This window comes from Aethalodelphis obliquidens, unplaced genomic scaffold (genome assembly GCF_003676395.1).
Source record: "Aethalodelphis obliquidens isolate GAN/ISIS:26980383/991018 unplaced genomic scaffold, ASM367639v1 scaffold30, whole genome shotgun sequence".
In the NCBI taxonomy this organism is placed as follows: domain Eukaryota; kingdom Metazoa; phylum Chordata; class Mammalia; order Artiodactyla; family Delphinidae; genus Aethalodelphis; species Aethalodelphis obliquidens.
This window is the reverse complement of record NW_020837974.1, coordinates 5,369,691-5,383,085: the sequence shown is the minus strand read 5'-3', so window position 1 is coordinate 5,383,085 and position 13,395 is coordinate 5,369,691. Positions and strand designations below refer to the sequence as shown.

Below are 13,395 nucleotides of genomic sequence, written 5' to 3'. Positions count from 1 at the left end.
AACATTGAAAATAGACTCCAAGAGCCTCAGTGACCCAGTAATGATCTTGGTTTTAGAAGTCACAGCTTCCATTTTGGCCTATCAAGTACACCAAGCCCATAGTACATTTGTGTCATTTGGCCCCAATGACATAGTGTCATTGGCCCCAAGACTGGACTCTGCTCCCTTAGAATAAAAATTTAGACATTGCCACTTGGGAAGGGGACAAACTGAGTTATACTCTGCAGCTACTGAAATAAAGATACAAAAATAGAAAGTGGGGGTGAGGGAGGCATACCTAACATTTGTGGAGATGGGGAAAATATCAACACACCTGTGAGGGCCAGGTGGACACAGAGAGGCGGCACTGAGAGGACACATTGGCCCTAGGTCCCCTCGGAGCCAAAAGCCAGAGGCAGGGGGTGGGTGGAAGGGCCGTCAGAGCCACAGGCCGGCTGGGATCCCAGCTCTGCCCTTTGTCAGCTGTATGATCCCAAAGTGACTGTTTAATTGTTCCACGTATTCACCTGTGAATTGGGATGAACTCTTTCAGGGGGTCGTGAACAGGATTAAATGAGATTTTAATGCAGAGCACACAGAGTAGATGCTGAACAGGTGTCACACCTGGGACAGGGCGCTGAGGGTCATCTAGCTAAGCCTGATTCCCAGTTGAGATGACAGGGACAGGCTGGGGACAGAGAGGCTGGGAAGAGGCTGTGGGGCATCCCCAGACGGAGCCTGGAGTTGAGGAGGGAAGGGCGCAGGCCAGCACCACACCCTCCTGCAAGCGTCCTCAGCTCCCCTGGGGCCACGCCCTGGGGCCACGCCCTGGGGCTCGGCCCAGTCTAACCAGAGAGGACAACCTCCTGCCGGGCTTTGCAAAGCACCAGCCCTCCCTGCCCTCAGCCCCGGACAAGGAGAAAGCAGACATCAAGGCATCTTCCAGTGCATTTTAATCAAAATTCCATCATCAGAAGAGTTCTTGTAGCATACAGTGTTAGGATGGGCATGTCGACTTGCTCCTACAAATGGAATATCCACAGATTTGCACTTCAAACATGTATGAAAAATAAAATATATAATATTTAGCTGTATAAATTTCCCCACTAATCACGTTATCTTTAAAATAAATTACTACCTCTGTCCAATAAATTAATCAGCCTGGAGTCACTAAACAGACATCAGCCAAATGACATTCGTTTCCTGAAAACATTCTGGGGGAAATACTGGAGACAGTCAAATGCTTACAGGAATCAACATGAATTAAAAGTAGCACGTCCAAACAACAACAACAACAAAAAAACTAGCACGTTCCTCACAGTGGGGCGAGACATCAAAAATGCGAGCCAGCTAACGGCTGCTCTTTTCTGTCGGGAAAAAAAAAAAAATCAATTCCCCAAACCACACCGAATGGTTGTAAAAGCTGCAACTGAACTTTTGGCACCAGTGGAGAAAAGACACCTTTCAAAGCCATACCCAACCAGGATTCTGCCAAAGCACGGGTCAGAGGGAGAGGTGACAGAGGGGGAGGGACAGCTGCCATGGCCCTTCTCCGTTCTGAGTTCCCATTCACGGCCCCCTCTCTGGAGCCATGGATGCCCCCTCCACCTTGGAGAAGGCAGGGCATTGTCCGGGCAGCCCGCCTTCCTCAGTAGACTCGAGAGTTCCTGGGACGGAAATATTCACAGCGTAAAGAACATCAAGAGAAAGGCCCTTTTGGGGGAGGGTGGAACGGGGCGGGGGTGGTTTGCTGCGTGCTCAGTTGACGGCAGGGTGTACTCAACACACGAGGGACGCGGCCACGCCAGCGGGATGGATGCACAGCCTCTGAAGGGGACGGACAGACGGCGCACACGAGACACCAAGGATCCGAGAGGGTGGGCAGGGCTGGGGTGCGCTAGCATGTACAGGGGTGCTGAACAGGGCTTTAAGGGCAAGAGTCCCTTCACAGCAGAAGTCAGAAATCCACCCACCTGCAGCCCAGGGCTTCTTCCCCCTCCCCCCAAACCAACAAAATCTTGGTTAGGAACAAATAAGCTGGTGACAAACGCCTCAGGCTTAGAGATGCCCTGGGAACGGGCTTTGGGGCTCCCGGCGCACTATGGCAGGAGGTTTATACACAGTTCCACCGGGGGAGTAAGGGGAACGGCCCGACCCCCGCCTCCTGGACAGAGGAGCAGGTGGCTACAAGTCAAGGAGACGCTCCTCGCAGGTCTCCACCGGCCACTTTGAAGCCCCTCCAAACACATCCACGTTGTTGTCCACCCAGGGGATGATGTTGCCCGGCATGTTCGTGGAGCAGTTGGCGATGTTGATGATTTCTTGTGCACGAAGGACGCGGTCCCATATGTTGAACTGGCTGAGCTCCCCCACGAATGCCTGCGTGGCATCGAACCTGCCCCCAACTGTGTCCTGGGAAAGAGGAACAGACTGCATCGGGGCAGGCTCACAGGCAGACACATCTGCTACCTGTCCCAGGGCGTGACCGGCTTCAGGGGAGGTGGGGGGATGCCAGCCTGGGAGGGAGATGGGGACTGGGGCATTTCCCTGACTCCCCAACTCAGATCGCAGCCCGTGACCACTGATTCCTGCCAGTTCCAAAGCTTTAGGCCACGTCAGGCCTGGGAAATGGCATGACTCAAACTGGCCCATTTTAGGAAGGGGAAACTAAGCAGAGAGATCCTTGCCCAAGGCCCCAGAGCGAGGACTGGACCCGGGTCTCCCGACTCCCAGCCCCTCCCAGGGGAGAAGAAACAGGGTAGTGGGGAGCGGGGAGAGCCAAGGGCCCAGACTCAAAGCCCCCCAGAGGACCTGGAGTCTGTTCCCTCATTTTCCACGTTTTCCAGGAAACCCCAAACACAGACTGAAATGTGAATTCTCATCTGCCTGAGAGCAGACGGCCTCTGCCCCAGATGGAGAGTTTTCTGAGCGCAGTCTCTGAGGCCTGGCCCCATCTCGCCCACAGGTATTGTTCCCCAGGTGCCCTTGCTGGGGATCAGGGTCGCGACCCTTAGCTGGCAGCTCCTGGAAGATGCCAATACCAGCCAGCGCCCAGCATCTGGAGTCAATGCAGTGGCCGGCAGAGGCCAAACAGCTGGAGAGATGGCCCGGGGTCGCTACCTAACCCTGGGACTCCAGGGTCACTCCTGCTCACCTGTATCGGACAGACTCCATTCTAGAATCTGTCTGAACCCACCACACCAACTTGGTCCCTGCCAGGAAGGGCAGGATGTGTCCCCATCCCCGCTCTCAGCCCCTTAGGCCACAGGATAGCACAGGCTGAGCCAGCAGGGATGCTGGCCATCCAGGCTGGTCGTCGTGCTGTGGTGGCCAGGTCCAGGTCCGGCAGGCAGACAGACAGCTGAGCAGGGCCAGGGGCAGCCCGCAGGCCCGGCCGTGTGCTGCTTGGCCTGCCAGCCGCTCCTCCCGGCACCCCACCTGCACCCACCTGCTCCTGCCCGAGAATCAGCACACCCCCCGGCTTGATGGGGTGCCACGGGGCCAGGTTCTCCCCGGTGCCCAGCTTCTCCCCATCCTGGAAGGCCTCCCACATGCCGTCCCGCGTTGTCCAGGTGACACAGATGTGGTGCCACTTGCCGTCACTGACAAACAGGGGCAGCTGTGCGACCTGTGGGCGGCAACGTGCAGGTGAAGGCCCCCTTGGGGTTCCCAGGAGTCTGACCTGGGGATACGGAGACCCTGGGCCCACTGCTGCTCCCCTTCTATGCTCTCTGGGTAACATGCCCGACCTTGTCCAGCTCAGAGTGACCCTTGGGCTGGAGACACGATGTGTGTCACAGACTCTTAAGGGGAAAGGGGCAGCCTGGGTACACACCCTGACCCCAGGGTGACCTGCTTTCAACTGGACACCCTTGGACCTGGGCTTAGTTAAGGGCCTAGGATTCTGTGCAGACCAAGCAAATGTGACAGACGGCTCCCCACCCCGCATACTGGTCCTGAACATCCCTCACTGGAGAATCTAAAGGGAAGTCAGGACTCTACTGGACCAATTTCTTTGGAAAACAGACCAGGCATCTACCCTCTGCAGGCAAAGTCCCAAGTGCCATTGTGGGACTTGGAGATCTGCGTGTATGTGTGTCCTGTGCAGAGCACCTTCAATTACGTGTGAGTGTAGGGGGGTGGGGGGATGCACGTAGAGCTGGGGAGAGGGCCTTTCCCACCCACACTGTCTCCTGGCAGTCCTGTGAGTGCTCTACAGACCAGTAGGCCTGTGAAGCACTGTGTTGTTACTGCTGGTGTCCTAGCAACCCCGAGCTCCCTCCCAGGAATGGGCTATTTACACGACATCTAAACCGAGAGGAAAACAAGGCTCTCGGCCTTGCCTCCTCCAAGGGCCTTATTTAGAATAATTAATCCCTAGCTCAAGGATGTGGTCACCACTGGAAAGAGCCCTGAAGGTGGATTCCACAGCATTTCCCACTTCAGTTCCAGCCAGGGCGGGTTTAGTAAAGACAGACAGGGTGGGAGGCCATTGCCGGGTGAGCGCTCTGGGGGCTCAGGCAGCCAGGGGGCTGGTGCAGCCATTCACCACTCAGCTCCAGCAAGAAGGGTGTGAGGATGCAGTTCGGGTGACGTGGAGCCTGACTTAAGTTTAGGTGAGGCTGTTGGAGGGTCCCGCAGATGCTCAGAGCTGATCTCTTGAGGAGACCGCGTTCCTGAATGTCGAAATAAGCCAGTCCGTCAGAAAGGGGACATTTACTCTGTAAAAGGCAGGACTACAGGGATGGGGACAGATGGGTGGTTGCCATGGGGTGCGGTAGGAGCAGGAGGTGACTACAAAGGGGAATGAGGAAATTTGGAGGATGATAAAACTGTTCTAGATTTTAATTGTGGTGGATACAGTAATTGTATGCATTTGTTAAAACTGGTTGAACTATACACTAAAAAGTGTAAATTTTATTGTATATAAATATATTTCAAGCCCCCCCCCACTAAAGATGTGCTCATGAGAAATATCACACACTCATATACACACACACACACACACACACAAATACACACCCTCGCCTAATTGGTGCAGCCCCGGGGAACAGCCCTCACTGACCGGCCCGAGGGTCCGTGACAATTCAGGCTAGCACGCAGAGACCCAGCTCATTCTGTTCCTTCTGTGGCCTCTGTGCCTGGACCCTCTGCTGCTTCCTGGCGGGATTCACAGCTTGGATCTCTACAAGCTGCAGCTGCCTGCCCCCTGCCCCCTACCCAGCCACCTGCCCAGAGGGGGATTGAGTCAGGCCAAAACTGTCCCCACTGCGAGGAGGACAGCCCCGTGGCCAGACGTCAGGCTCCCTGCAACATCCCAACCTCGGTGGCCGCCAGGATGGGGGGGTGGCCGTCCCAGCAGGCCTCACCTTGTCGTTGATGAGCAGCTCAATGGGGTTGTTGCCCCACTCTATCAGCACGATCTCATTGGCCTGCCCGGGCACCGCGTAAGAGAACGGGGTGCCGATGCCCGGCGAGGCGCTGGACCGCAGCCACAGGCAGATGGTGAAGGCGTACAGCTCGGGCAGCGTCTTCTTGACCTTGCCGTACAGGTAGTTCGTGCGGAGGGGGAGGGACACTTTGAAGGCATCAGGCGACTTGAAAGCACTGTTGCCTGGGGCGGGGGAGAGAGGGGCAACAGCATGTGAGCCCTCTCTCAACCACAACCCAGAGCGGCAGCCCACCTGGACCCCCGCCCGGCCTACCGGCGGGTCCCCCAAGCAACGGGGCACCTGCTACTGACCGGCTGCTGTTCAGTGCTGAAGCTCCAGTGGGAAACAGGCATATCCTCACTCTTGGAAGCTCAAGGAAGTGTGTAGGGGCAAGCAGGATTTAACTTTCTGGTTAAATTAAGCCAGAAACCCTGTTCCCTCCACTGTTTGCTTGAACTCCCGGCCCCTTCAGCAGGGCTGGGTCAGGGGCCTGCTGGGCTTGGAGGCAGGACATCTTACAGGAACCCAGGCGCTCCAAAGACACTTGTCCCCCAATGAGTCCATGTCACTTCTCCCCCAGAAGAACCACCACCGCCCGAGGCGACGGAGCCAGGCACCCGTGACCCGACACAACTTAACTCAGAAGGGGCTTTTGGACTAAATCCCTGGTGTGAATTGCTTTGCTCATGATCTGCCCTGCTCTCCTCAAGAGGACACCAAGTTGATGGACCGTCTCCTGCAGTCTGGAAGCAATGGGAGGTAGGGAAATGCACAGGCTCCCCCTCCACAGAGGCTACCCACCGGCCGGGGTCTTGACCCTTGAGGCCTGCCTGGGGCCGTCCCCATGTAAATGGCACGTCCCAGACCTTTTGAAAAGAGTGATACTCTTAAACAGGCCTAAGGCATTTTCAGTACAGTTTTGATTTAAGCTCAAAATTAATGGCAGCATCATAAATAAACACGCAAGAAGACAAGCCCCTGCCTGGTTATCACAGATCTCAGAGTTTGCAGGGGACTGGTGACTCTGGGAGCTGTCACAGTAAAAGCTTCCCTCTTATTTGGGGACCAGGCGCTGCCAGGGAAGGAACCTAAATGCCTTTCATTCATTCAACAAGTATTTATTAAGCACACACAAGGGGCCAGATGGTCCCCATCTCTGTCAAAGACAGGCAGGCTCTCCCGGCCTGGAACCAAACTGCCCATGTCACTGGAGAACTAAATCTGTCCCTTTCTTGCCCCCCTCTGTAGAACAGGACCCAGAGTGGATGAACTTTCTCCATCATGATCCCCCAAACTCATTTTCTGCCACAGTGAGGAACACGTGAGAGAAGCTCTTCGGTGCCACGGTTCACACCTACCGAGGGACCTTCTGCAAAGGAAGGCAGCAGGGCCCAGTGTCACCCTTCCAACCTCTCCGGAACAGGCAGCATAGAAATACTAGAATCTGGGCTTCATACGTAGCATTTACTTCTATCTGCTGGTTGTGCAGTCTTGCCTCATCCATCCTGACCTCCCAAGGCCGTGGAGCACCCGGCGAGGGCTGGGAAGACCCTGTTGCCTGGGGAAGCTGAGGATGCGGCCAGGCTAGAGGTTAGGCTGGCACGGGCCCCACATGAGGCTGAAGCAGAGCTAAGAGAGAGAACCAGAAAGCCCCAACTCCCCGATTTGGCAGGTTGCACAGTGGGGGCACCATGGGACTTACCCCAGGTCACGCAGCCCGTGAGTGACAGAACCAGGAACCGAAGTCCCTCTTCCCGCTACGCGCAGCTGCGAGTACTTAATCTGCAAACGCTTGTGTTTTCACGAGATGTGATTATCTAATAGAGAGAAATTGCTTCTCTCCTGGCAGGTGGGCAGGCTTGCTGACTTAATAAGGCTCGGTGTCAGTAATATCGTTAGCTCGGTGACAACAGAGGTTTCATCAGAGCTGGGAGAGCCGAGGGGGGGCCACACCTCGAAAGCCGGTGCCCTCTATTTACATAAAACAGCTTGGAGGTTCAGAGGAAACTCAGTTAAAACCAATTAAGGAATTAAAAGCCCTGACCAATAAATCAGAGACTGCAGGTGGCAGACAAGCTAAGGAGGGGGGTGGCTTGAGACCAAAGAGACAAGGGTTCCAACGTTTACTTCAACTCCGAGCTCGGCTCTCCCTCGCCGGCGGACCCGGGTCTGGAGGCAGCCGCAGATGAGGAGGTCTCACAATAAAGAAAATGAGCACCCGTGGGACCTGGGCGGCAGGGGCACACACAGGGTTGGATGCACACCACTGGGCTGGGAGGAGCCTCCCGCCCAGCATGGCCAGAGCTCACACGCCCCTCCAGGCTGCAGCCTTCATGACTCTGGTCCTCGGGGGTCACCACTGACCTCAACCCCAGCTCTGCAGTCTGCCAGCCACGTGAATGCAGGCATCGCTTAGCTCTGACTCAGTCCCTCGTCTAACTAGATCCCATCTCACTGGGTTGCTGCAGGGGTTACAGAGGATAGAGAATGTGGAGCTCAGAGGCCAGCGTCTGGTGCAGAACAGGCACTTAACAGGCAGGGGACGATGCGGCGAAGGCCAGAGCACCCCAAAGCCCCCACTTTGCACATGGTGGAGGTCTCTCTCCTCTGGACTCAGCAGGATGCTTCTAAGGAACACAGTGTATATTCTACTCATGGTATATTTGGGGCCTGGGAGTTTACATATCCCTTCACACTTGTCTCTACATGACAGACATAAACTCAGAACTGCCCAGAAGGCTAATCGGTCAGTAGATGATAATTTTCCTCAAAGACTCATCCCACGGCTGGGTGGAGCAAACAGGATTCGAGAATTCTCGTGGTGGGGTCAAAAGGCAGAGGACAGCAAAGGCTGAGCTGCTGCCCAGTGCCAGGGCCTGCGGGCTCTGCAAGAATGGCCAGCCAGGGGACTTAATGTCGTGCAGTCCAGCTCTAGTTCGAACACGGACTTCCCCTCTGGGCCAGGTGAGCTCTGAGGGCTTTCCGCAGCACCAAAGAGCATGGGTACAGGAATCAGGCTGGCTGGGGTGAGCCCTGACTGTTGCTTTCTGGCTGTGAACAGACAGGCTAAGGATGGGAGGGAGAGTCAAAAAGTGGCATCTCCTGGGTGGCCCAAGCCATGATGAAGAACCTTAGGGGAAGCCACGTGAAACTCACAACCTCCCCGGAGTCACAGAATAAAACGGGGAGGGGCGGGATTGCTCACCAGCCGGTCCCCTCTCCCCACATGACACGTCTGGCTGGGAACCTCGGAGCACTTTTCTGGTCTATGAAATGGGTATAACAGGAATCCTGTCTCCACGCTCTAACTCAGCGGACTTCTACTAACCCACCTCCTTGTAGCCACGCGGCTGCCATGCCAAGCGAGGTATACAGCCACCAAGGTCTCTGGCAAAGCCTTCCCCTCATTCTACAGCCAACCCTGCTTCAAGCTACTGAGTAACTGCAGTGTCCCTGCTCCCTCAGCCTGCAGGTTCCAGGTCCCATGAGGGCGAGGCTGGGCAAGGGAACCCGAGCCACCCTCCCCTGGCCCTGACGCTGCCTTCCTCTCCTCCTGTCCTGTGACAGAGGCCTGAGCTGCAGTTGCTTTGCCTCCGGGGAAGGCTCTTGAGACCTAATGAGCTTCCTGAGGTCACCCAGCAATGGAGGTGAGGCAGAGAGGACTTTTTTTTTTTAACTCAAGAATCCAAGTGTAGTAATAAGAGGAAGGAAGGAAGGACAGACTTTTCTGGAGGGAGAGAACAGGAGAGGGATGAAGGAGACCTGGGACTTCTGGGATGCTGCTGTAAAAGCGACTAAATCAAATGGAACAGAAACACCATCCCCCTGGGTGACTCCATCTGGCCCTGCGGAGCCGGCGTCGCTGAAGGAGTAAGTGGACATTCTGCCATTGGACATTCACCTACCCATTCATAAAACTGAGTCATGAGAAATTGCCCTTGTCAGCTTAGCGTATCTGAAAAGACTACAATCTTATATCCACTACCAGCAGACCTAAAACTTCACACCCCGTGCAATCTGAATGATCTAGGGCCCTTGATCCCTCCCCTTCCTGTCTGTGGAAGAAACTTACCCACCAGAAAGTGAGCAGAGAAGAGAAAGATACTCAGAATCTGCTGCAGGGGCTAGTTAAGAAGGGACTGCAATGGCCACCTGGCAGGAGGTCAGGGATTAGGTTGTTTGTCCGAGCTGATCCTGAGCGTCTTGCTTTTCCACGGACGATGCCAGTGGGGCTGGGGGCAGGGTTAATTCCGGAAATGGCTGTTATCAGTCACCCTCATTGTCTGCTTCCTGTTCACGCATGCTGTGCGAGTTTGGATTCGCATAGTGGGAATAATACAAATGCAAAGCGGTCAGTAATGTCTCACCCTAGAAAGACATTAATGACAAGCTCTTCTTTGGAGACCTAGCAATGCAGTTTGAATTCATCAGCCATAACTGGGCAAGGAGGAAATTGGGCTAGTACAAACACTTCTTGCTGCGACTACATAAGTACAACCAATCAGGTACAATGGTCTCTAACTTGGCTAAAAGAAAAGTCACCTGGCTGGTCACAACTGACCCAGCTGGATTTCGGGACATGTTTTCCTAACCAGAACCTAGTCCTGTTTATGAGCACTATTTTGCTATTACAATTGGCTGAGGAATCCTTTCCAGAATCTTCAGAGCTATAGTACATCTGTTAAGTCAGATATTCCTGTAATTTATCACGCAATAAAAGGAATATGAGTGAGTCTAACTACAGACTATAAAACAACAACAACAAAAAACAGCCACGAACCATGTGGTGCCACAATCACCGCTGACAATGGGGGTCTGAGCACAAGTGATGAAACCCAGGCCACTCCCATCAGCCATCAGCCCCCTCCATGCCCACCATCTCTGACAAGTGCCAACAAGGCCAAGTCGGCCCACCCGTGGGGGAGAAACCCCAACCCTGTGCACCATGAGATGACTCAGGTTGAAAAAGCAACACTTCATCTGAGAAGTGAGAGGCAGAAGGGAGAGGTGGATTGTTGATTGGATGGTAAGGAGTCAGGTGGTTTTCTGCACCCAGGACTGAAGGTTCAGAGGTGATGGGAGAGCAGCCTCAGAGCCGAGCAAACTCGGGAAACTCGGGAGCAGAGCCACTGCCCCGAGAGTCAGCAGGCAGGGGTCTGGGAGTGGCCTCGTCTGTCAGTGGCCAAGAGGGCTGTGCTGCTGACCCCTCCCGGCCTGCCCTCCCTTACTCTGAGTCCCACTTCCAAGCCAAGAAGGGGCAGCCAAGAAGGAAGACAGTGGGCTGGGGGGCCGGATGGATGTCAGCCAAGGGGCCACAGAGACACTGGTGAAGCACTCACCTCGCTCCAGCTCGGTCACCCTCTGCAGCAGCGAGTTCAGGGCGCTCTCGGTCTTCTGGCGGTGAGCTGAGGTCTCGTTGTGGAGCAGGGACTTCTCGTCCTCCAGCTCGGCCACCTTGCTCAGCAGCTGCCTCTCCAGCTCCCCCAGCCGCCGCTGGAGCACCTCCCGAAAGTCGCCGGGCAGCGCCGTGCTGGACACGTTCACTCGGAGCTGGTGCTTTTGGTGGGGGAGGAGTGGACGCAAGCGGGAGAAGTATTAAAGCCAGTTAAAAAGCAACTGTGAGATGTAGCTCTAATGCCCCCCCCCCCAAAGGGAGAAGCTTCCAAAGTGGGAGTATTCAATCGTGCCAGTGGCAGGAAAGGGAGCATTTCACTGATGCTTTTTTTTTTTTTTTTTGGTTGGGGGTATGGAAAGGATTTCATAGTCAGACAAGAATTGCTCTGCTGCGATATTTGAAACTTAGGAATCTCATTTCCCCTCTGAGAAAGCTGTTTTTCTTCTTTTACTAAAAGGTCAAAAATTTAACCAACATCTGTCATTCTCAAGTAAAGACCAAAATACAGCTAGGATTAAAAGAGAGAGAAAGAGTTAATCAAATGGTCCTCAAAACTGATGAACTTTCATCTAACCCCCCCAAGCTCCAGTATGGCGCAAAGGTGCGTGACTAGGGTTGCAGGGATGTTACTGGAAAATGAGAACTCTAAAGCGTGACTACTCTGAATTCCAGAAATCTTTGCTTTTATTTCTTTCACTCCTCTACCATTTTGCTGGCTCTGAAGGCAGCCAGCCACTGTCTAGCCATGAGTCCTTGGCAAGCTATTTACCCCCTCTCTCTAAGTGCTCCAAATTTTAAATGCAGATTACAGGATCTGCCTCACGGGGTTGTCGCACGGGTTAAAATTAGATAATACGCCTGGCGCATATTTAGTGTTCCAGAAATGTTAGCTGTTATTAATCATAATGAATCGAAGGATATACAGATGCTGGAAATACTGTATTTAGCCATCATGCCACGGGAAACTCTCAAGTAATTTTGCAATAATTACCACCTGTAATTGAAACCTAGTTTTGCGAAGTAGTATTTTGGTAAACGTGTATAACAGAAACATCCACACTGCTTAAACAGGGTGGAAAGTAAAGATAGAAATTAAATGAACATTTCTCTCTCAAAGTTCCAAACTGCATACGCCTTCCAAGAGAGAAGGGAATAAGGTCCCTTCCCCCAAAGCAATCGGGAAGGGCACCTTAGATCCGCGCAATTTGGGGACAGTGGCTTTGAAGTTAACCAGGTTTCCTCCAAGGCGCGTCTAGTATGGCCGGTGACTGGCCCGCGCTCGCCTCCCGCCAAGACCCCCGGACCTCCACCTGCTCTCGTCCAGCCCAACTTGATTTGTGAAAGGAAACACCGGACGCCCAGGGCTGCTGACCTCACGCGGCAGCCTCACGTCACCCGACAGAAGCTTCACGAGCGCGTCCTGCTAGGGGAGACTCGGAGATTTGCAAAGAGAGAGAGGAGGCCATCCGCGTTCGCCAGCCCGGACCTCGGGAAGTGAATGGCCGCACAGCTGGCAGTCCTGGCGCGCGGGGCGATTTAACCCTTCCCTTCCAGTAAGGAGGTGGGGAGGAGGGATGCGAGCCAAGCAAGTAAGTTCCAGAACAGGACCGAGAACGCCCCTGACCCTGAACCCAGCTCGCCCTGCTTCTGAGCGCGTCCGGGCGGCCGTGTTCCGCACAACCTGGTGGCAGGACCATGCGCCCCTCCTCTGCCCTGAGCCTCGGGGACGTTCCCCCAGGGACCCCTCGCCCTGCTACCTCGAGGCTCTCCAGGCGGTCCTTGAGGGTCTGCAGAGAGCGGCTGAGCTGCTCCACGACGTGGCCAGGGTCCCGCGGCAGGTCGCCCATGGTGTCCTTGCCCGAGGCCGCCCGGCCCGGCGCCTTGCCCCCCGCAAGCCCCTCGCAGCGCCCCAGCTTGGCCGTGAGCTCGCGAATGGCCTCGCGTTGCGAGCCCAGCGTCTCCTTCTGCTGCACGACGGTCTCACGCAGCTGCAGCACCGCGGCCCGCAGCTCCTCCTCGGGGCTCAGCGCGCCGCCCTGCATGGGCATCGCGGGCAGTGGGCAGCCGGCGCGCGCCGCCTCCGGGGGCAAAGCAGTGCACACGAAGCGGTTGCCGGGCGCCAGGCCGTCTTGGGCCCCGGCAGCCACGGCGAGCGCCACGCCAGCGGCCAGCAGCGCCAGCATCCCGCCGCTGCCGCGCTCACTCCAGCATCCGCGGGCGGGCGGGCAGGCTAGCGGGCTAGCGGGCGCCGTCGGGGCGGGCGGCGGGGGCGCCTGCGCGGAGGGCTGCGGTCGGGCGCGCCGCTCGAGGGCAGCGGGAGCCCGCGGAGCCGCCAGCCGTCGTACGTCTCTTTCGCTCTGCCTGGCTCCGTGCTCTGGCCAGGCCGGGCCCGAGCGCCCTTTCTTAAGCTGGAAGGAAGGGGGGGAGGCCCAGCGCATGGGGAGCGGCGCCGCGAGCTCTGATTGGCCTGGCCTGGTTCACGTCACGCAGGGGGCGGGGCGGGGGCGCCTACTCGCGGAGCGGCGGAGCGGCGGAGCAGCGGACCTGGGGGTGGGCGTGTGGGCCCGAGCTGAGGGCGCGAGCTTGGGT

At 55.9% G+C, this 13,395-nt stretch overlaps 1 protein-coding gene across 2 annotated transcripts; it reads right to left on the bottom strand.

Annotated features, from left to right (window-relative positions):
* Positions 1–915: 915 nt before the first annotated feature.
* On the bottom strand, positions 916–13,139 carry NPTX2 (neuronal pentraxin 2). 2 transcript variants are annotated; one of them, XM_027125790.1, is made up of 5 exons: positions 12,564–13,139; positions 10,751–10,967; positions 5,349–5,593; positions 3,428–3,607; positions 916–2,391 (listed from the first exon to the last, which is right to left on the bottom strand). In XM_027125790.1, the coding sequence occupies exons 1-5, from the start codon at positions 12,987–12,989 to the stop codon at positions 2,164–2,166; spliced, it is 1,296 nt and encodes a 431-aa protein (XP_026981591.1). In that variant the 5' UTR covers positions 12,990–13,139; the 3' UTR covers positions 916–2,163. The 2 variants fall into 2 exon arrangements, with proteins under 2 accessions (XP_026981591.1, XP_026981590.1); XM_027125789.1 differs by having other exon boundaries at positions 2,273–3,607.
* Positions 13,140–13,395: the final 256 nt, after the last annotated feature.